Consider the following 23,086-nt stretch of genomic DNA (forward strand, 5'->3'; position numbering starts at 1 on the left):
AAAGAAAGCTTCCGTCTTGAAGACAGCATCCCCACTGGCCTTCCTTCCCAAGTGTTTTCCCTCTAGAGTCCACCAGGTGGCGCTCGATCCCAGCACAAGATGCTCTGCTGGAGGGCACCCACAGGCGTCCACTCAGCTGCAGGCAGAGCCACAGGCCCATGCAAGGAGACTGGACATTCCAGCCTGAGCTCGGATGGCACCCACACAGCCATTCACAAGCCAGCGGAGAGCCCCTGGGCATGTCACTTTCCTGAGGCTGTGATCCTTTTCCCAAATAGGATCAAAAAATGTATTTAAAACAGAGTGGTATCCATGTATGTCAGCTAGACAGACTTGAGACTTAACGAGAATGTGAGAGGACGTTAGAGTTACCGTCACCAAAGGAGGGACCCTCTGTGCCTTGTGGCAGCAGAGCACACATTCCGAGATAAAGCCCACCCTCTGGGCAAGCAGATGACCCTGGCCTGGTATAAAACCCAAAGGTCTGTACAGATTTACTCATAGACACTCACCCCAGGACACATAGGCTCTGCAGGGTCCCAGAGGCCACCCGTGTCTGACATCATACAGATGGCAAAATGTGGTGGATGACAGAAGATGTGAAATATGACAAGGAGCATGCTAGCTCCCCTACACACACACACACACACACACACACACACACACACTGCTTACAGTAAGTCACAGGCATGGACACCTTAGGATGACCAGGATGAAGAAGGATGGAGGAAAGGAAGGAGGACAGGTGGGCAGGCTCCAGTCCAAGGCTGCTGTGAGAAGTCTGAGGAGCTCCTCTCGGGGGGCAGTGGTCACCCAGGAAATGATTACATTTCTGCTGTGCAGTGAGACACTGGCAATTTTTAGATGTCTGCCGTGTTCCAGGCAGGGCTCATATACTGCACTTCAGTGTAATGGACACAACAGACCAAAGCCAAACTGCACCAGCCTGGAGCTGATGTGCCAGCAGCTTTGAGCATTCTACACTCGAGGGCGAGGAAAATGACACCCTGGCCTAAGTCAGGGATGGTGCGTCTGATTTCACACTCAGTCTCATGGGACCAGGATATACTCCTCACATCCCTGAGGCCAAGGCTGGACCATGGCACCATCTGGCACCAATCTCAAGGGACTACCAAATCCTACCAGTCACTATCCAGAACTGCCTCTAGGGTTGCTCCAGGATTCACCACCACGGCTGTGACATTGCCTCCTGGGGGCCATACAGCCCTCTCTCCCAGCAACAAAGCACAGCACCTCCCTGCCTCCCTGCTAGAGTGTGTCTCCACGATTCTGCCTGCCTCTCAGCCGGAGTGGGCCTCCAGGAGCCTGGCTTCCGGACTCTGGGCCCTTTGTGTGGATGTGCCTCTGCTCTCTGCCTGGGACAGTTGAGCCAGCAGGAAACTGCTGTCCTGGGGGAGGTGGGAGAGAGATTCAGAGAACCGAGCACCACGAATTCGCAGCTTTTAAATTCTTTTCCAAGGCTGTGAACAAAACACAAATTGAAATGGCAACAGCTGTCCTCAGGTCAGTCTTACTTCTCGACGCGGGTTAATTTATCCAGCATACTGGTGCCACTGAATAGTGGATGTTCCCCGCACCAGCAGCTTCGACAGGTGTTGTGACTGCAAAGGAGCTGAAGAAAACGTCAGCCGTGGCCATACCTGCCATTGGCAAAAGAGGAGCGTCCGGGGCTCTGAAGAAGGTTCAGGAGGTGAGAGCCCTTGCTGGGCGAGCATGTGCACCTGAGTTTGAATCCCCAGCACCCATGCTGAAAAGCCAGGCATGGAGTGCGTGTAGCCCCAGTGATGAGGGTGGAGGCAGATGGGTCCTGTGAGCTTGCTGGCTACTCAGCATACCTGACATGGAAAGCTTTGGGTTCAGCAAGAGTCCCTTCCTCAAGAGAATAAAGCAGAGAGCAACAGAGAAAGGCATTCCACATCTTCCTCTGAAATGAGCACACACATGCATGTGTACACAGATTCAGGGTGTGTGTATGTGAATATGTAAATGTGTGTATATGTGTGTGTTTGTGTGCATGTGTATGTATATGTTTGTATATGTGTACATGCATATGTGTGTTTGTGTGTGTATATATGTATGCATGTATGTATGTGTGTTTGTGTGCATATATGTGTGTATTTGTGTGTGAGTATATGTGTGCTTGTGTATGTGTATAATATGTGTGTATGTATGTATATGTGTATTTGTGTGTGTGTATATGTATGTGTGTGTGTGTGCATGTGTGTGTGATGTCAAGTAGTTTCCAGTATTAGTATTTCTGCTCCAGGTGCACATTCCAGGGAGAGTTCATGATGTCCTCTGAAGGAACAACCCCTACCTATTGGCTCAAGAAGGGCCACACGCTGGAAGAAGGGAGGAAAGGAAGCTTCCCACAGAGCACTGAGCAGCTCCATGGTTGTCTAAGGTTTGGTGACACAGCCCTTGAGCGATGAGAAACCCTCAGCCTCCCACAGTGTGCCTGAGTGTTGGAGCAGGACACAGAGGCAGTTAGATGGGAGCTCCAATACTGTCCCAGAGTGGTCAGTGTCTGGACCACGTCCAGGTCTCAAGGCTGACTGGGAGTGGTTGGTGACAACCCTCCACATGGTCTCCACTAAGCAGGTAAAAACTCAAAGCCCCGAAGCCTACCTCAGAAGTCACCACCACCATCATGTCTGTATTGTCCCATCTGTCACACAATTCAGGTCCAGTCAACAAGGAAGAAAATAATACAACACTGGTATACAGATCCAGAGGTGCAGGCACTTACCAGGAGCCGCCAGTGGGGACGAGCTTGTCTGAATGACATTACAGAAGGAGGGATAAAGAGGTGAGGAGCTTTGTAGCAGAAGTTGTGACCACAGCCTTGAACTCCTGGGCTGCACCAAGATGCTGGTAATCAGTGAGGGAGAAAATCCAGAGGTGAGCAGCCTCCCTGAGGATCCCTGAGGCGTCTGAAGGTAGTGGTACCTGACTTAGAACTCTGGGTAGAGATACCGGCCGCACTGCAGAGGGCAGAGCTGGTGCTGGGCTCTTCTGAGACGTTTGATAAGGCTGAATAATGGGCATTAACAGCCTTTGAAATGTCCCGGACCTTCTGAACCTGAGGGGTGATGCTCCCTGTTCTGCCCCCACCCCTTTCTTTCCCGATGTTTAGAACTCAAGGTCTCTGGTTGCCAAGGTGAGTGGACTTGGCTTCTGGGCTTGGAGCTCCTGCTTGCCCAGCTCACTAACTCCCAAGAGGGCACGTCTACACAGCTAAGAGTGAAAGATGGGGAAGTGAGTCTTACGTTTGTCTGACATTAGGCCCTTTCTGGGACTGGCAACAGCCAGCCAGCCTACGTGCACAGAACACCCAGGGCTTGGGCTGTTGGGCCCTTCGCGCTCAGGGTAGGCTGAGCTACCTTGCCTGAGACATCTGCCTCCCCCAGGATGCCTTAGGCAGACTCCACAGCTCAGGTTGCACTAGCCCCACACAGAAACAGCTCTGGGGCTCCATCCCAGTGGGGAGGACATAGGAACTGGTTGGAGAAACAACAAGGGACCCACAAGGCCTTCCTCCTTCCTCACAGTGGAAAGGAGGAAGGTTTGAGGGGGAGGGAGGGGGGAGGCATGGTAGGGACGTTGGGGAGATAAAACTGAGATGCAGCGGGATGCTTCAGGGCTCCATAACTCCTGAATGTCCCACTGGCATCGAGGAGAACTGGGGTCCATTCTCTATGGGGTCCTTGGAATCCAGGCTGCTTCTCTGGACCCAAGTAAGAGAGGAGAGGCCACACTGGCCACCAAGGGGTAGGTTCACATCTTAGAAGTAGACTTCCCTAAAGCCATGCCACTGAGAGACAGCTTTATTTCAGATCCTCAGAAACTTCCAGAAGAAAAACCTCTGCTCAGCCAGCTCATGGCCTCTGTAGAGAGACAGGACATGACACAGCTCTGCTGGGGTCCACCCCTCAATGTACCTTCATCCCCCTTGACACGGTGCTCTGTGTCTACTGTGACTCTGAGAAGGAAGTGATTCCAGCCTCATTTTGTTGATAGGGAAACTGAGGCCCAGAGAAAAGGAAAGACTTGTCAAGTGTGCAGAATTAGGAAATTGAAGAACCGGGGGCAGATTTGCAACTTTCACAGGAACCCCAGATTCTCTCCTTATCTGCCATTTTCTCCCCCTGCAACAACCAGCTGAGCCTTTCCTGAATGACAGATGCTCAGCAACCCCTGCACCCCAGCCCCAGACTCTGAAAGGCAAATTCATACATTGTTGCACCTCAAGGAGGTTTGCAGGTTAGCTGGGAACAGGTCCTAAATAAGTGGGTGATTGTTAAGTGTGAAGGAAACACCAGGAGGGGACTACTTCAGAAAGTCAGGGAGAGCCGCCTGAGAGGTGCTTTTCACCCATGTCCAGGAAAAGCAGAAATGAGCTTTGGGATCAATTAATAATGTCTGCTGTGGCCACTTGATTTGGAAGTGGGTGGGTCCTCCAAATATGTGTTTGCATCTTTTGCTTTTATGCCTTCTCTTAGAACGCTTGCTTTGCAAAGAGTTAGACATACGCTATTTCTCAGTCCATCATGATACAGAGAAGAACACTCAAGTAGAGCCATGAGCCAAGGCTGCTCACTAACCTCATTAGTGGAAAAATCAAGGAAAAGAAGTGGAAGCATTGTGGGAGAAACTACTTCCCACCAGGAAGATGTTAGCCAAGCCTTGGAGAGCCCCAGCAGGGAATCTTGGAGGCATATTGAAAAGATGGCTGTGCTTACTTACACATGGCCTACAGCCTTGGTGGGAAGGGCAGCTGAGCCTTACACATCTGTCTAGTCATACATTTCTGCCTGCTTTCAGAGTGCCAGCCCCACCTCAGGCTGCCAAGCAGAAATGAGATCCTCCCATCAGCTTTGCACAGCTCATCACCCCATCAGGTGCTCCACCAGTGTGGCCCCTGGCTTCCTTGTGTGTTGCTACACACAGGTGGCCTGCTCAAAGTCCCCTGGATGTGACCAGCTGCCTTGAGAAACAAGGGCTAGAGCAATCTGTCCTTACCTTTCCCACCCCTGTCACAATTATGGTCATTTCTCTCCAGACTTTTGATTGTCCTCACCCCAAGGACTATGTCTCACATATTTGCCACCAAATACTCAGTACCCACAGAGAGTGTACTGGTTTTTAGTTTTTGTTGAATGATAGAAAACTGAGTGGTTTAAGACTGGAAGTTTGGACCTTGTCTCACACACTATTGGCTCCGGGTTTTAGGGTGGCTGGCACAGGGTGAGCGCAGCATGAAAACCAATCCTCTTCAGGCCTACTCCTAAGCCTTGGGGCCAGGGGAGCTCCAGAGGAGGTGAGCCCACACTCTTCCACATCTGCTATGGTCACATCATGTTGTTTGAAGAGGCCCATACTTCTTATTGAGATGCTCTGTTGGTCCTGTGCTATGTACTAGCATCCACAGGCAGGATCTATGTTCCCAGAGAGTTGGTGGATAGGATGGACAGTCAAGGAGATGGATCAGATGCTCACAAGTCAACATCAAAATTTACAGACAGGTTCAGTGAAGACGGTGAAGCTCGAGGACTCAGGACAGTGGAGAAGGTACTCTTAGAGAAAGGAGCCTTGCCTAGAAGAAAAGGAATAAATTGGGATCAGTCTGATAGCAGTAGGAGTCTTAGGGAGCAGGGGTCCCGTGGAGGGAGCTAGAAAGAAGATAAAGTAGAGCCAGCTCATGGTGGACTTTGGTTCTTAGATTGAATGGTTTCAAGTTGGGCACATGGGTGTTAGGAGACTATCGTGGACCTCCTAGAGACAAGATCCCTGGGGGATTGGCAGATGACACACCCATGCCCCCAAGAGGCCAGATTTTGGAGAAAGGGGAAGACACCCCAGAGCACGGTGATGGATGACTCTGTAGACCTCGATTTTCAGAATGTGTCTCTTCAGAGAAGCCAGCCACCTTGTTAGTTCTCACAACAGTGCATCTTCCCTGGATCAAGATGCCTGTGCAAACACAATGACACAAAGTGGGTTTTGTGTCTTGGCTTTTCTGGGCCTCCCTCCACCGCCGCCCATATCTATTCTCCATTATTGGCCAGACAAAGCCCATCCCAAGATCCTGCGTCTCCGTTTGTCACTAACATCTGTCCTTTCTCACCTGTGCGTCTACCCGTGCACGTCGCCACCGAATCTTTCATCCCATTGACATTGTAAGGGTTCAAAGTAAGGAGGTTCACGTCGTCAAAGAAGCCTTGATCTGAACGCCTTCCCCCACTTTTGCCTTAAATGAGTTGTTAACAGGAACCCAAGTGTCTGTTGAACCTAAAATACTTTAAAAAAATAAAATAAAATAACATTTCAAGGTAACTTGAGACACACACTTTAAGAAGCGAAGACTCAGCGTGTCCCCGGCTGCTTCCTCCTTGAAGCTCCGGTCTTCGGGGCTGTGGGAGGTATCCAATCAGACAGCCGCCGCTGAGGGCCAGGGAGGAGGGCTGCTGGGGGTTTTATTTTAGATTGAGCTAAGACCATGAAATGGAAGGCAGGAGGAAAAGTGAGTGAGCGAGCAAGTGTACATCTGTGTGAGGACGACCAGAATAATGAGTCGCACTAATTCACAGGATTCCATTTGACCATCACACACGGCCCCCTTTTCTCTTGAAGGCCACTTTGAAAAATCCCATTTTTAAAAGTCATTTACTTCCCCTAGGAGGGCAGGCCTTCTAAAAATATTCCCCATTTCTTATACCTTGGAAGCAAATTATTTATGTTAAAGCAGCTTCGTTATCCCGGCCCCACTGGGCCAGCTAGGAAATGGAGGTGACTTCCAGAAGGCACCATTGTCAATGGCAAAGTCCTAGGAGCTGCCTGCTCCCAACTAAACAAAGCAAGGCTTGCTGCCAGACCTAAGGGGCCCAAAGAGCTTGTTCATGTCCATAAGGGGGCCTTCCTTATAGTCTCCCACAGTGGCTGTGAACCACCATGGAGAGCATGAGGCACTGGGAAGCCACAATGACACCCCAGTCTGCACCTTGGAGTTCACATTTCAACATGAGCTGACTGATGTTTAATACAATCACAAATGGGGAGGGGCGCCCAAATAGGTACAGTCAAAGCTGGATGGTGAATGATGGACAGTGGTAACCCCTGGGTAGCCCACAGTCAGCCCTGCATATCCACTGGTCTCATATCTACATATTCAACCAAACATGTATAGACAAAGTGTATTTTTTTTTAAGACTGGGCCTACACTGGACATACACAGTTTCTCTGGTCATGGTCCCCTAAACAATGCAAAATAACAATGACTTACATTGGGTTTACACAGCATTAGGGATTACAAATCATCTGGAGGTGGTTTAAAGTCTGAAGAACAGGTTGTTTGCAAACACAATGCCATTTTACAAAAGACGTTCAAGCATTGTGGTCCCAGAAGCCGTCCTCTGTAGACATGTGAACTATACTTGGACATGTCACAGGACTTGGGGTCAGGATCACCCTGAGGCAGTGTCCAAATAAGAAAAGAATTGTGTGGGGAAATCTAGTTATAACTTCGTGGGGGAGGGGGCATGGTAGGAGTTCCCAGAGCAAAGGTCTGGGAGTGGAAGAAGCTGGCCTGCCTAGGGCAGAGAGCCAGGAGGTACACAGAGGGCAGGGAACTCAGAGGGAAGATTCCCCTTCACTGACCTGGTCACAAACTGAACGCTGGAGCTGAACGTTAGAGTCCCATAGAAGCTTGCCCCAGTAACAGGAGGATGCTGGGAGACATCCCTGACCCACCCCTCTCATCTCCACTTTCTCTCCACCTGGGAAAACGCAATTAAAAATCACCTCTGAAAAGTCGGGAGGAGGAGGAGGGGAGCCGGGAAGGGATAGGCATTCAATGTAGGTGGAACTGTCACAGGCCCCCTAGAGGGGGGTTTGTCTTCCCCCTTTAATCAGCCGCAAGTCTTGTCATTATCCGGTGGGGGAGAGAGGCAGAGCGAGGCGAGCACTGGCTCCCTGGAGAAGCCGCTCCATTCTTCCGATGTCCATAAGGCAATTAAGTCTTCACGTTGCGAACCTGAAGGTTTTCCAGGCTGTGCCAATTGGTATAGCTATAGAGGAGGGGCACCCTGCACTAGACAACCCCTGGTAGCCACCACCTCGCGGCAGCACAGAGGCCCTGGTCAGAGATGCCATGGAGGACAAAGCTAAGCCTCAAAACAGACTGGCCTCAGCACCAAGATGCTGCCCTGGGTTGGGTGGGGGCTGCGGGACTGAGACCCTAGGGGAAGTAGAGACTAAGCATGATCAGGAGCACTCTGAGAAGTATGCCAGGAACGTGAGGCCCTTCTGTGAACAGCCTCATTACCAGTGAGCCTGGGACAGAGCCACTACCACAAGCCTCTCATTAGAGAGCTAAATATTCAGCTGCCAGCCTGTGAATGGATGAGTCAGAATGGTTCCTTCAGGTTCCAGGGAGACGCTGGATCAGGGGTGTCCCAGCTTTCCTGACATGCATGGGAGGACCTGGGTGTGAGCCAGCAGGGCCTGAGAGAGGAATGTGCTGAAGCCCTTGCTGCTGGCTGGCCAGACAAGGAAGAAACTTTTGGATCCAGAGTAGTGAGGGTAGGGTACACTACCTAGCACTAAGATCCAGAGGTGCAAAGGCCAGGGACAGAGGCCCCACAGGAAGTTTGGAGGTGCTGTGATGCAGACACATGAGGGAACCTTCAGTCAGCAAGCTTTGAGGGGCAGGGGCTGTGGTTTGAAAACAGAAGATGGTGTAGGGATTGAGGGGTTGGCCCTGGGTAAAGTATTTGCTTCACAAGAGCATGAAGACTTGAGTTCAGACCCCGAACACCCACATAGAAGCCGAGTGTGATGAAAATGCCTGTGAGCCTGTCCCTGGGAGACAGAGATGAGTGGACCCCTAGAACTCACTGGCTAGAAAAATGGGCACACTCCAGGATCAGTGAGAAACTCCGTCTCAAAAAAAGAAGGTGGAGAGCAAGCCATTGACTCTCAACTCTGACCTCCAGCCTCCTCCGTGTGCACGCTCACAAATATGCCGTACACACAACAGAAGGGAGATACGGCTCCACAAAGCTGCCGTGCTGTGCTGACGGAAATGGGGCAGGACCTGAGGCCAGGAAGGAAAGAAAAGGGAGACCAGAGCACTGAGTGAGGGCTGTTAACACCAGAGACGAAAATCAATCCAGATTCTGTCTGTCACTGCCCCTGCCTCCCCACCCCACCCCCACCCCCGCCCAGCTGTGGGCGGTGCTACAACCAGGATTGACTCTGAATGTCTCCCACAGGCTCTTAGGCTGAACTCTCAGCCTGTGCTGCCAGTTGAGGAAATTTTTCACAGAGGGGCCTGGCTGGAAGAAATGGAGACTGTGAGCCAGCTTGCTCTCACCGCCTCGGGGAAGCATGAGCAGACTGCCCCGGAGTGAGGGTCAGCACTAGCCCCTCCTCCATTCTGTAAGATCCTCTCAGGTGGGTTTTCAAGCTTCCAGATATTCCTATACATTGTGCCCCTTAGAGTGCCTTCAGTGGCAAGTGACAAAAACCACACTCACGTGATTAAGAAACCAGGGTCAGATGGTTAAGCGAAAGGATCCTGCTTAATAAGCTCTTACGGTCTGACAAGTCCGTGGCCAGTCTGTCAGCAAAAACGAGCGTGGTCCCGGAGCACAAAAGTGTTATTATGCCCAGTGGTTCTCTCTGTATTTTGCAGGCTTTCTTCTCAGACAGCTTCTTCCAGACAGTAAGATGGCTGAGCTGCCCAGAGTTGCTCTCCTATGGCTTCCAGCCCAGCAGGAAGATCCCAGAACACCTCTTCCTGGTCACTCAAGCAACCTCTCACTGCCCCTGACTGGCTGGGTCAGCTCATCTGATGTTTCATCCCAGACCTGTTTAATAGTGCAACCAGGGCTACCTGGTCTCCAAAGGGCAACACTTCCCAAGGGTCAGGCGCATTGTTTTAAACAGTCTTTCCAGCTTCCAATGTCAGTGCCCAGTGTGCGGAGCTGATGATGTCCTGGAAAGCCAAGTCTCTGCTGTGGCTTAGGCAGAGGACAGGGAGCCAGCAGCTCAAGACAGACTACAGCCAGGCTGATATTTCCCTCCAACAGCCTCAGCCACCCCACTTCCAAAATGGGATCATACAAGCCACAGCTTATGAGATTGTCAGAATTACAGTCACGTTTGTAAAGTGTTAACCTGGGGTCACCATGGATTAGGCACTCAAAAAGTTGTGCTATGGCAGAACAGTTAGGAACCAGTGAGGCTTTGACACTGTTGAAAAGCCCATGCACAGGAGAGACCTGAGTCAGGGGTGTGTGGGTCTCCACCCCACACCCTGATCTCTCCCTCTCTTCTTGCTAGTGAACTCCATGTGAGCAGAGAAAGCCTGAGCTGAAGAGGCCCCATCCTCTGGCAGTGCCCAGCACTCTCCCTGGGGCCATCCCTTGCCTGTGCCCCTTTGCAAGCTCCTTCACCTGCGGAGTCAGGGTCTGGCACTCTGTGCTTCCAGACACAGTGTCACTTGTAAATCAGGGTGACCAGGCTGCTGAACAGGCTGGCCTTCTGTGCTGTTCCCAAAGCCTGCTCGCCCCGCCTTAGGCTCAGCCAGCACCAGTGACAAGGCCAGCCGGGACCTTCTGGAACTGTGCAGGGTCAGCCTTTCAGTTCATTGTGTATCCCTCTGCCTTCCCTGGCCTAAGGGGGTGTTGGCCACCTGAGCACATCCAGAATGCCAAGGACCTGGACACCCTGCTCTGAGCTCCCAGGAGTGGGGTTCCTTCCATGCTTCCTTTCTGCAGTGGTGGTGAATGTTCAGTCAGCAATGGAGTCTGCACCAGACCTAGACCCCTCACCAGTGACTCACCACATACCTCTAACCCATGGTTACAGAAAGGCTCAAGGCCGTGAAGGAACATCCTGAACGACCTGGATGTCCTCATTTCTGAGCTCAACAGTGACCAACATCTGGCCAGTCTTGTGTTATTTCCTCCTACCCCAACCTGGTATTTCCCTTAAACTTGAATATTTAAAGAAAATTCCAGAGAGGCAAGGACCGGGGTGCAATTCAAAGCCAGGTGTAGGGAAGAAATTAAAGGTTGTGGCAGGTGGCTCAGCCAGAGCCTGAGGAAATGACACTGAACCCCAGACTAATTGGAAAGAAGGGGTAGGTGGGAGCCCCTGGCAGAGCAAGCAGCGGGCACAAGACCTTGTACAGCAAGGAGCTTGGGAGTCAGCCCCAGTGGAACGAAGGAAGACGAGCTTATATCATGAAGGACTCTCGCGAGTCTCATTACCACAGGAACCCCAGGGCAGATTGGACAAAGTAGGGACGTGCCTGGTACAGACACACAGATAGTGTCTCAAAAGTTCAAATGGATGCTGGGCCACGGTGGTACATGCCCTTAATCCCAGCACTCAGGAGGCAGAGCCAGGCAGACCTCTGTGAGTTCCAGGCCAGCCTGGTCTACAGAGCGAGATCCAGGACAGGCACCAAAACTACATGGAGAAACCCTGTCTCAAAAAACCAAAAAAGTTCAAATGGGGAGCCAGCCAGCTATGGTGGATTCCTAGGGCCCCTGTACTGAAAGAAGCTGAGGCAGGAGGATTGAGTGCTCTAGGCTAGCTTGAGCTGCATTGCAAGATCCTGTCTCAAAAACAAAAGCAAGACAAGAATTACAGGTGGGGTAGGTTTGGGGTTTGATGCCTTGGGACACAGGGGGTTGAGCTATCATTCTCCATCTGAGCCTTATGACAGATCTGAGTTCTCCCAGATGAAGAGACACAGGCTCTGAGTGATTAGCAAATACACGGTGGGGCTGGGCCTTCACTTGACTGCCTCCTGCTAGTCCAGTAGGGAGAAAAGAGAGTACAGACATCCAAAAGCTGCAAGAACAGAGATAGAGTGGGCTAGATTCCTTCCTGGGGCCCTTTGCCACTACCGTCAGGAATGGCTGTAGTCGCCTGCTGAGTGTGTCTATGCTGAACATCTGTGCTGTATGTCTACACTGAATGTGTCTACACTCACAGGCTCCCACAAGTCAGAAACCACCTCCATTTTCTGGAAGGCTAAGCCTGGTCACAGCATAGATTCACAGCTGGGCTTTTGCCTGTCTGTCCTTTACCTCCCCAAAGCTGCTCCTCTCCTTCAATGGGCTCCCCGAGGGCCCAAAGCATGTCACAGGGCCGGGAGCCTCTTGAGAAGCAGTTGACTGCAGGCTGGATGCTGACAGCAATGTCTGTCTGGGGACAGGCAGTGAGGACGGCAGGGGATCAAATGGAACCAGGGGCCCCAGAGACTTGATCTGGGAGAGCTGGGACAGGAGAGGAGCAAAGGAGGGCAGAGCTCCAACTTGGAGCCTGCACTTCCGGGGGTTGGGGAAGCTTGTGTCAGTCTCTGGGATGAGCTGGCTTTTGATCCCTACCCCACAAGTCCACAACACGACACTCAGGTTCAGATGAAGAAACTGAGGCTTGCTGCTAGGCAGTCTATAAACATGAACGAGAAAAAGCCCTCTTCCTTTTCACTAACCTCTAAGGGAGGCCTGCCCGTTCTTCACGTGCCAAATGCAGGCAACAAACACAAAGGTCACAGAGTCCTCAAGACAGCACCATGTGCATCACAGCTTCCAAGTGGCAGTAGTCTCCAGACCTGACACGGGTGTGCAAAGTGTCCACAAGGAAGCACGTTACTAAATCAAACTTAAAAAGAAATACTTAGGCAGCTCTGCATCCCACGCAATGCTCTTTCCTTTATTTCTCTATTTAAAAGTACTGTTCTACAGCTGCTAAAGGGTCCATTATTGGTGAAATTATTAAGGCCACTCCACGTAGTTAAAAGGGAGGTTTATTTTGTAGGGTAACTTACAAATGAAGGGGTAGGTTGCAGGGTCTGGCAAAGGTATAGCACAGTCCGGCGGTGTTCTCTGGAGAACTCTGCTCGGTCTACCTCCAGCGTCCGGCGTCCCGGAACCAAGAGAGCCACCACCTCCTCCTCCTCCTCGGTCTTCCGCTCCCTCCTCTGCCCTGCCTTGTGGGCGTGATCATTACTGAAGCCTCAATGGAGGTTGGAACTTCCAGGCCAATGCTGGGATGGCTACCCACTACAGTCCATGGCATCATAAAGGTCAAGACCTCCTTCCCCAGTGCAGCATTGGGGACCTGGGCTGCTCCCTTCTATCTGTCATCCGATGGCAGATACTCAGGACAAACTTGACATGTCTGCCACCTCACGCTAACTCACTACCCCAACTCCCACCCCCAGAAGGTCCAACAGGAGCTCCTGGGGTCTGCAGGTCTGCCAGGCCTCTGCTCGTGCTCAGTGTGTCCATAAGCCCCCGCTTCCCTGCCAACCTCACCTTACCCTGATCCCCTCCTTTTCTTTTTCCTCAAATGTTCCCTGGTCCTAGCCCCTCCCAACCAGAGACCTCTACAGGGACCGGGAGCACGTGTCCCTTCTCACCTCACGTCCCTTGTTCTTGTTGCTGTTACCACACTGGCTCCCTCTGACACATGCCGTCAAGCATCAAGGACCCGCCTTTCAAAAACTTGCCACAGCTTTTATTGAAACGTATTTGTAAGCTATGACTCTGGTCCCAGTGAACAGCGGTCAGTATTCCGCTAAGCTGCGCTAAGATAACAAACAGCCCAAATCACATTGATTTACAAACACTGATTTCTTGCTCTGCTTTGCTGTACAATGAATGTGCAGGTGGAATGATGGAAGGGATGGGAGAAGAGCAGTGGATGGATTTCTACTCAACTCAAGACACTTGCCCAGTCCAGGCAGACTGGAAAGAAATCATATGGAGGCTGTGCAGACTGTTGGCCACTGCAGAGTCGCCCTAAAAACATGAAAAAATGGGTTTCCAAGAGGAATTGGAAGGAAGGGAGGGTGCTGGGGTGGGTGGGCCAAGGTGTGGAACTTGGCAGTGAGGAAACGCTACAGCTGTCTCGCAGCAGCCCGTCCTTCTCCTAGGTCCTTCCCGCTGACGACGTGCACACCTTCTCCCCACTGCAATAGGTTTTCCCTTCTATTTCTGCTCTGTTAAAATTATCCAAAACTTCCTGTGCAATTCACTGACCCATATTCTTTAAGGAAATGGATGGAATCATTTTTTTTTTTTTTTTTGAGCCAAACATACAACAGAGAGAAAGGCATTACTAACCCGATTTTACTCAGAAAGGAACTGGCAGCCAGAACCTCACAAGTGTCTTGACAGGCGTGTCATATCAGTGGAGACCCAGGCTCGGTGCTCCTGCCCTGGGGCAGGTGTCCTGGCCCCAGGTGCACCGTGTGTGTCCCCTGGACACCAGGCATCAGTCAGACTCACATTGCCCCAAGCGCCTCCCAGGCATTTGGGAATAGAAAAAAAAAAAAAAAATGGCCACTGTCATCTCCCCTTCTCCCACCACCTGCTCCCAGCTACCTCCTGTCACCACTGACTGCCCTCCACAGACCTGACAGGGTCTGTGGGGCCATTGTGCATGCTCAGTCCTAAAAGTTAGGGAGAGGATCTGACGTTGCATCCTCGACAATTCCGTGAGCCGTCATACTATGGCGCATTTGACAGGGACGGTGATGAGGACAGAGTGGTCAATTTAAAGGTGACATGCTGGACTAGATGAGGCAGAATATGAAGCCCTGAAATATAACCATTCAGGGTTGCTCATGAACCTCCACTAGCAGGGCCCCCAAAGCATTGACAATTCCATCTCTCTGAGCTCACATCGGGGGAATCTTCCATATTACCAAGATAATACTATATTAAGCGAGGTTTTGTATTTGGTGTATTTAATGAGCAAGCAACTCCCCAAAGGCCTTTCAATAAAGCCAGTAAATTTAACAGGAGAAACGCATCAATTGGCTTTGCTGCTCTGGCTAAGAGGGCTGCCGCTTTCCGCTTTTACACATCCTGCCGTGTATTATGCTAAGAAAGCCGTGGAATCAATCTCTGAGAAGAGGTCTAAAAGGTGGGTGCAATTAAGCAGCTAGTACTCAGCCCTCAGCTGCCCCAGCAAAACTGATTATTTTAATGTAAAAGCAATGAAGTTGACGAGAAGTCACCAACCCACTCGCCATCAGAATGTCCCAGCCCTGAAGGGTCTCTGAGAGGCCGCTGTTCATAAGGCAGGCCAGAGACCAAATCAAAGACTAAGTGTATAAAGGCATGCTGAACCCCGAACAGTATGCTCGGGTGAAATTGATTTATGGAAAGCAATATTACAGGTTTTGACAAGAAGGGAGAGGAGATAAAATATTCATATCCTTCATCTCTTCATGGTGACTGCAGGACACCCTGGTGCCCTTGCAGAGGATTGATAGAGGGGACCTACAGTTTGAGATGTTGGAGTAAGTTTGTGGGACAGGAGAGGGGGTCTGACTGGCCTTATCTTCAACCCATCCAGCTCACAAAACTCAGCTGTGCTCTCCAGGTATGTTTCCTGGCTTTAGAACACAATTCAGAGCAGAGCTAAAGGACATTAAAAGTGATCCCCTGCCCTGGGTGCACAGCTCAAGGAAGGGGTCCCATACCACACACAAGCTCTCCTGCCACTGTATGGAAGGGGCTTTTCAGGCTCTGAGTGTGGACACACTAAGGGGAGCATCTGTGGCCATCTACCTACTAGGATCTGAATATAGCTGTTCCCAAACTCCTGAAGAAATGAAAGTCTCACTCTTTTTAATAGAGTGGCTCGCCTTAAATATTTCATGTTAGTCACAAAAAGCTGGCTACTATACTGCCGTCGTATATGTGTGTCTGGCCAAGAGCAGATGCGGAAGCCGGACTGTCATCAAACTTCTTTTGAGAGCTGCTCTTCCCCCAGGCCACACCCCTACTTGCCCCTCCTTCTTCCTTCTCAACAGAGCAGTCTGAACTTGCAGTCTGTTCTCTGCACTTGCTTGCCTCTTCTGCGGAGTCATTACTAGGCACATAGTAGGTCTCTGTGGTGGGTATTGTGTTCCCTGAAATATTGTGTGTTCCCCGAAATAAATGTATCTGGGGCCAGAGAACAGACAGCCACTAGAACAAAGCCAAAAATGGTGGCTAGAAAATGGGAAGAGTAAGCCATAGCAGAAGTTGGGCGGTGGTGGTACACGCCTTTAATCCCAGCATTTGGGAGGCAGAGCTAGCCAGATCTCTGAGTTCAAGGCCACTTTAGAAACAGCTAAGCATGGTGACCCACGCCTTTAATCCCAGAAACCCAACCTTTAATCCCAGGGAGTGGGGGCAGAAAGAGAAAGATATATAAGGCATGAAGACCAGAAACCAGAGCAATTAGAGAAAAGCATGTAGTTAGTTAAGCATTCGGCTGGTTAAGCATTCAGGCTTTGGAGCAACACAGTTCAGCTGAGATTCATGTGGAGGAGGACTCAGAAGCTTCCAGCCTGAGGAAACAGGATCACCTGAGGAACTAGCAAGGTGAGATAGCTTGTTCTGTGGCTTGTTCTGCTTCTCTGATCTTCCAGCAATCACCCCAATAACTGGCCTCGGGTTTGAGTATTATTAATAAGACTCTTTAAGATTCCTACTAAAGGTCTCTCTCCTTCTAGACTCTCTGCTTTCAGTGGTCAGTTGTATCAATGCTAAGGACACTGGCTTGGACTGGGACTCCATTTCCCTGTCTTGTTACTCTCAGGCTTGGAAGCCCTGCTACCACACAGCAACCAAGGGGCAGACACTGATGCACACCTGAGTGGTGTGAGCTCAGGCAGATTAAGTATTCTACACATTGTTGGCTTGCTCAGTTGGTGAACCCCGAGCTCCAGCTTAGCATTCTCCTCCTTCTAGGCTTCAGATCATAGTTCCCAAGGTGGGTAAGTGGCCCCAGAGTGTCCCACAGTCACTCGATCAGAACGCTTCCAAGCATTCATGCATCAGGAGTACACAGGTCCCTGTGAACACACATGTGCACACAGGGCCCTCCCAGGAGGTCTCTGTCCCTCTCTTATGTGTTCTTTGTGTCCTGAAGCTGTATCTCCTTCCACATGGGTCAATGCAGATTGCTAGCCTTGGGCACCACAGTGGTTTTTCTCCCTTAATCCTGCCAACAATATAGCAGGTAGGCTCCTGGTATCGCCCCTCACACTGAGGGCACAGAAGGTGGCATCCCGCTGGGGTTTGCTCTCCACCTCTTCCCATATGACATATGTGGTCCCACAGTGTAGACAGCTGAAGAGTGGTGTTTCCGGGAGATGGAGTGGGGATGGTTAACTACTTCATTCCGTCCTGTTAGCTTATGACCTGGCTGAATCGTTCTGAAAGTTGGGTGCCCAACTTTTAGCCTGGCTTGTAAAGGAAGGAGCTGGCTCCAAGTTCAGGAACCGGTCACACCCTCTGTTGACTAACCTGACCCCAGGCTCCTGACCTATGAGGAGCGCTGATGTCACAGATATAACAGAGAAAATTCCCCGGAGGGGTCAGGGCACCCCACACCCAGTGCTACCTCGCTAGGGTTCTCCTGGGAACCCCCCACTTTCCATTTCCAAAAGCACTCACCATGCTTGGGCTGCCTAGAAGACAGCAGCTGTTCTCAGTTCAGCTTATCCGATCCACAAAGGCCAAAGTGGCTGGTCCCTGTGGCTGGTCCCTGTGGCCTCTTGACAGCAGTCTGGACTGGACCCCAAAGTGCTTAACCAGTGCTGTCAGACCAGGTGTGAGCCAGCCTGTGTCCCTCTCCCCCAGACTAGGCCAGGAACAGTCAGAGTGGTTGATCTGAGCGGGTGACCAGGTGCGACCCAACTGCTCCATCTGGATCGGCAATTCCATGATGGAAGTTTTGCTCCTCCATACACGATGTTTTATGAACCCCACTCTGTGCCACACACTCAAAATTTATTGTCAGAGAAAACCATATTCTTTCCCCAGAAACTCAGCACTCAGTAGGACTCAGGCGAAGAGGAACTTGATGTGTAAGGGACAGAAAGGCGGAAGCCAGCCTCCACTCCTCACGGCTGGAATATCCCCACAAGGACACACCCTCCCTGGTTTTGCTCCCCTCCCTGCAGATACCCCCGATTCCCTTCTCTTCTTTAGACTCCTTCCCTGACCCCTGCCACTCCTGCTTCTGAACTCTTGGCCCATGGTGCACTTGGTTTGAAATCTTTTGGAAGAGTGTATACTGCCCTGTGTACCACAAGACAGGCTGTGTTCAAACAAAGCCTTCCTCAGAGAGCTAGCAACACACGTACACTTTATAACATGCAGAGACGCTAAACTCAACCCCGACCACCCGCCCTGAGGCCATCTTAAAGGCCCTGCTCCCAGCCCTCTGCTCTGCAGGCACACGGGCCTCCTGGGGTTTGGGTTTTTGTTGTTTTATCTTGTTTGCTTTCCTTTGCTTTATGCTTTTATTTGTTTTGTTTGTTTATTGATATTGGAAGTTGTATAGTTTTGTTTTGTTTTGTTTTGTTTTGTTGTTGTTTTTTAATTTGCTAGATGGTAAGAATCGAATTCTCTATCTTTGTACCCCCAGAGGAAATCTGCCCAAGATGCTTCCCACATCACCCCACAACACTTCCAATGATAGGAACTTGGGAGAGTGAGGGCTGCTCACGCTCAGCCCACTTCCTGTCAGGCCTCATCTTAGGAAGGAGCTTCTTTGGGTGGGTGTCCCTGGTCCCCCCAGGATTGCAGCTGGCTGCTGAGGATCAGCGTCTTGAAAAGAGAATCTAACCCGTTAGCCTATCAGTGGCACCCCAGCCCAAGCCTCAGCTTTGTGCCTAACCCCAGCTACGTCTCAGGTTGTTATTTAAGGTAAATGACGGAAGACCATACTCTACTTTCTTCTGAGGAACTTACTCATCCCTGATGACGATGCACACGAAGGGACCACGTGGACCATTATCTCAACTGTCACAGAGCCCAGCCCAGCCCCACCTCCACTTGCCTAGAGATAGAACTGCCCACAGTGGACTCCTCCCACATCAATCATCCATCAAGCAAATGCCTCCCAAAGACTTGCCTACAGACTGGTCCTGTTAAGGCATTTTCTCAATTAAGATAGTTTCCTTTTTCTCATTTTTATTAGTTCTTTGATAATTTCACACAATGTGTTTCAATCATATTTACCACCACCCCAGGCGCTCCCTTTTCAATGACATTATGTTTGGACATGGCAGAGCCTTAGCTACCCCATAGCATGGAGATCTTGGTAATGCCTTCCATCTCCCTCTCTCATCCATGTATCATTTTTTTAAGATTCATTTACTTTCTATGTATGAGTGTTTTGCCTGCATATATGTGTGTGTACCATGTGAGCGCCTGATGCCCTCAAGGGTCAGAAAAGGAGGTTGGATTCTCTGGAACTGGAGTTACAGAGAGTAGTGAGCCTCCAGGTGAGTGCTGGGAACTAAACCCAGAGCCTTTGCAAGAACAAGTGCTCTTAACCACTGAGCATCTCTCCAGCCCAATTGTCCTGATTGTTGGTTGATGTGGGAGGCTCCAGCTCACTGTGGAAGGTGCCATCCCTGGACAGGTGGTCCTGAGCTGTCCAAGGAAGGTAGCTGAGGAAGAGACAGGAGAAGCAAGCCAGTAAGCAGTGTTCCGTGGTTGCCACTTCAGTCCTGCCCCAGGTTCCCGCCTCAAGAGCGCACGCTCTTGCCCTGGCTTCCCATGATGGCGACTGTAAAGTCCAAGCTGAAACAAACCCTCCAAGTTGCTTTTGCTTGTGGTGTTTCCCACAGCAACAGAAAGGAAACCAGGGCAGCAGGATGAGGGCAGGGTGCAGGTAAGAGCTGAGGGGTACAGCCTCCTACCGTGAGACAGCAGCAGCCACGGGGACCAGCCGGGTGTAACCGGAGGAGGAGAGAGGGGCTGTCCCAGAAAGACTCGTTAAACAATGTAGACACATCCCTTACCCTATTGGAGCCTGCAGCCAATGAGAAGAGGCCGTGGACCAGCGTTTTGTCTCTACAGCGAGATGCCTGAGACTTTAGGATGAAGGTTTGTTCAGCTGTTTTGAAGGTTTGTAGGTGAGTCTCCTCTATCCACTTAGCACCAACAGAACCTTCACATCTGGTCAAGCTGTGGTGGGTCACAACGGTAGGAATGCATACAGTAGCCAGAGATCCACATCTGGAAAGCAAAATCCCAAGGACAGGATCCCCACCAGACCCCACTGCTCATACCCTGACAAAAGCTCCAGTTTCAGTGGACCTGGGGTGGCCCAGCCATAGTCAAACCACAGAAAAAAGGAAGTAAGGTTCATTTCAGTCCTGACACAGAAGCCACCTCAGCACCACCACAGAGGCCCCAGTAGGTGTGAGCATCAAGAGATGTTTAGAAGCTTGTGGGAAAAACAGAAAAAATAATTTGGGAGCCAGGTGGTCACGAGTCAAGGTCCTCCCAAGGGATTAGACACAGAAATTCCTTGAAGACCAGGATTTTTCCTCCACTCAGGGGGAAGGGGGATCCTTTCTAGGCCTCAATCCCCTTATTCTCCAAACCACGAACAGCTCTTTCTTTCCGTTAACGGTTTGTGGGTGCAGATACAATAATGATCACAAACACATCTTGACTGTGTGTGTGTGTGTGTGTGTGTGTGTGTGTGTGTGTGTGTGTGTGTGTACAAGTTGGGGATGAAACCAGGGTGTGACACAGGCCAGGTCTCTGCCATCCCCAGCATAGCAGAGCCATGGAAACTACAAAGGTGCCGAGGTTGTGCGGCTGTCCTGCGGGTGCTCCCGAGGATGGAATCTCTCACAGACACAACTCTGTGACACATTTATGAGGAGCCCAGACTTGGCACTCTGAGCAAGGTCTCCTGGGCAATAGCTTGTGAGCCTGCTTGCTGCGTTGTAGAGTGGGCCAGGAAGGGCACCTGTGTCACGGTGCCATCACAGCCAAGTCTGAGGACAGCAGTGCTTCTGCCAAGCTGTGAGAACACACGGGCATGGGGGGGGGGGTGTCACTGTTGTCCCCTTCCCCTGAGTCAGCACAGCATCTGACACCCAGGGCCACAGCCAGGTTCAGAAACCAGGACTCTGGCGGTCATGCCAGAGAGGGAAACCTGCCTTGGAAGGAAGGGACAGAGCTGCATCCAGAACCTCAGCGTTCAGAGAGTGCTGTCTGGTCTCTCTGCCTACCCAGGCTCTGGGATGCCCAGGGACCACACCGCGAACCAAATCTGCCACAACCATTCCAAGGGAGAAAAATCCTCAGTGGTAGTGGGAACATCCCATGGATGGCCACCAAGGACAAAGCTGTACACCGGAGGGCAGGGGGCAGCAAAGGCCACCGAATAATCCAGGCCCCAGAGGAAGACCACGCCTCCAGACTCAAAGCAAACTTTCCAAATGCAGAAGGGATGGACCAAAAAGGATGTGATGCCCGAGAGAAGAGGTGCCAGGTTCCAGAGGAAAGAGGGGTACATGAGCCTCCTCCTCGGGACATGGTAAGTATGTGTGTATGTGAGAGAGAATATGTGTGAGAACATATATGTGTGTGTGAATGTGTGTGAATACATGTGAGTGACTATATGTGAATGTGTGTGAGTAGGAGTATATTTGTAAATATGTGTAAGGGTATATGTGAGTGTGTGAACATATGTATGTGTGAAAGTGGATGAGTATGCATGAGATGACATGTGTGACATTATATATGTGTATGAATGTGTGTACATACATATGGTTGACTGTGTGGGTGAGTGAACATATGTGAAATTGTATATATGTGTGTGAGTGCATGCATGTGGGAATATGTATGAATATGTGAATGTGAGTGTGTATGTGTGCATGTGTCAATGTATAAGTGTGAGTGTGAATGGGTGTGAGCTGTGAATGAATGTGTGTGTTGATGTGAGAGTGGATTGGATGTGAGTTGCAAATGAATGTATGTGCATGTGAGTGAATGTGTGTATGTGTCAATGTGTATTGTGAATATGTGTTACGTGTCTTTTAGTGTATATGTGCATAACTGTGTGTGTGTGCAAATGCATGTGAGTGTGTGAGCAAAAGCATGACTATGTGAGTTGAGTGAATGTGTGTGTGTGTGTGAGAGACTGTGTAAGTGAGTGTTTGTGAATGTGTGTATTATCAATATGAGAGTGAAGTGGGGTATGAGTTGTGAACCTGTGTGACAGTAGGTGTGTATGTGTGAATGTGTGTGTGTCAGTGTATTGAGTTGTGAGCTAGTGTTTGGATGTGTGAGAGTGTATGTGTGTGTGCATGCACACTCCCATGTCCATGCAAGTGCTGGCTTGGGTGCCCAATGTGGCAGTGGAAGGGGAACTTTTTCCAAGAACCATTTTGGGTGCACAGTGTGAGGAAAGGAGGGTTGGCTGGGCTGTCCCAGCCTGGCCTTGGGTCCGTCGTCGTCTGTGCCTGTCTTTAGTTTCCACCTCCCCACAGCCGTCTTTCTGTGTCTGGGGCGTCTTTTGTGTGTTTCTGTCTTTCCATGTGTCCATCCTGCTCATCCTTCTCGCTCCTCCCGCTCTGTCTGTCCTCTTCCCTCTCCCTTCCCACCTCTCTCTCTCAGCTCCATCCCTCTCTGCCCCTCCCCCTGTGATCCCAGTGCCCCCCTTTGCCACAGGAAGCCTCTCCCTCAGCCTCAAGTCTGCCTGTTCTTTTGTGCTGGGTGAGGTGCATCTTCCAACGGAGCTGAGCTGACTCCTCTGGGACACAGCTTCCAGGTCTGAATGCTTAATTCTGCACTCAGCAAGGGCAAGGACTCAAGCCCCATTGTATTCTGCTTATCTTGCACACTACCAGGCTGGCTAAAATGCTCTCTTCCCTCCCTTGCGGGCTGGTGTCCCCGGAGGAGGGGGTGCATCTAGAGCTCCTCCCAATGCTTTTACTTCCCTGGTTATAAAAGGCTAGGGCACCCCAAACAGGGTCTTCACATGGCCACAGGCAGGGAGCCCTGGACATGGCCGCACGTAGGGACAGCTCCATCTTCCAAGCTGCATATCGGAACTCTGTATTGTTTTTTGTTCTGTTCCAAGACCTAGTGCATACTGTTTGCAGTTGTGTTTAGATCTGGTTACTTCAATGTGTGAATAATAATAAAAACACTTCACCAGCATGAGTTGCTGATGTCCCACATTTCCTCTTGGACAGACAAGGACACTGAGGCACAGAAAAGTC

At 50.7% G+C, this 23,086-nt stretch overlaps 1 protein-coding gene across 1 annotated transcript in view; it reads left to right on the plus strand.

Annotated features, from left to right (window-relative positions):
• Positions 1 to 23,086, plus strand: part of C5H16orf78 (chromosome 5 C16orf78 homolog) — a 58,430-nt gene that overhangs the window by 27,438 nt on the left and 7,906 nt on the right. Inside the window, exons 6-7 of the mRNA XM_036187645.1 lie at positions 1,583 to 1,711; positions 21,149 to 21,396. Of these exons, the coding sequence (XP_036043538.1) occupies positions 1,583 to 1,711; positions 21,149 to 21,396 (377 nt within the window). The remainder of the gene's footprint in view (positions 1 to 1,582; positions 1,712 to 21,148; positions 21,397 to 23,086) is intronic.

This window comes from Onychomys torridus, chromosome 5, assembly GCF_903995425.1.
Source record: "Onychomys torridus chromosome 5, mOncTor1.1, whole genome shotgun sequence".
Classification (NCBI taxonomy): Eukaryota; Metazoa; Chordata; class Mammalia; order Rodentia; family Cricetidae; genus Onychomys; species Onychomys torridus.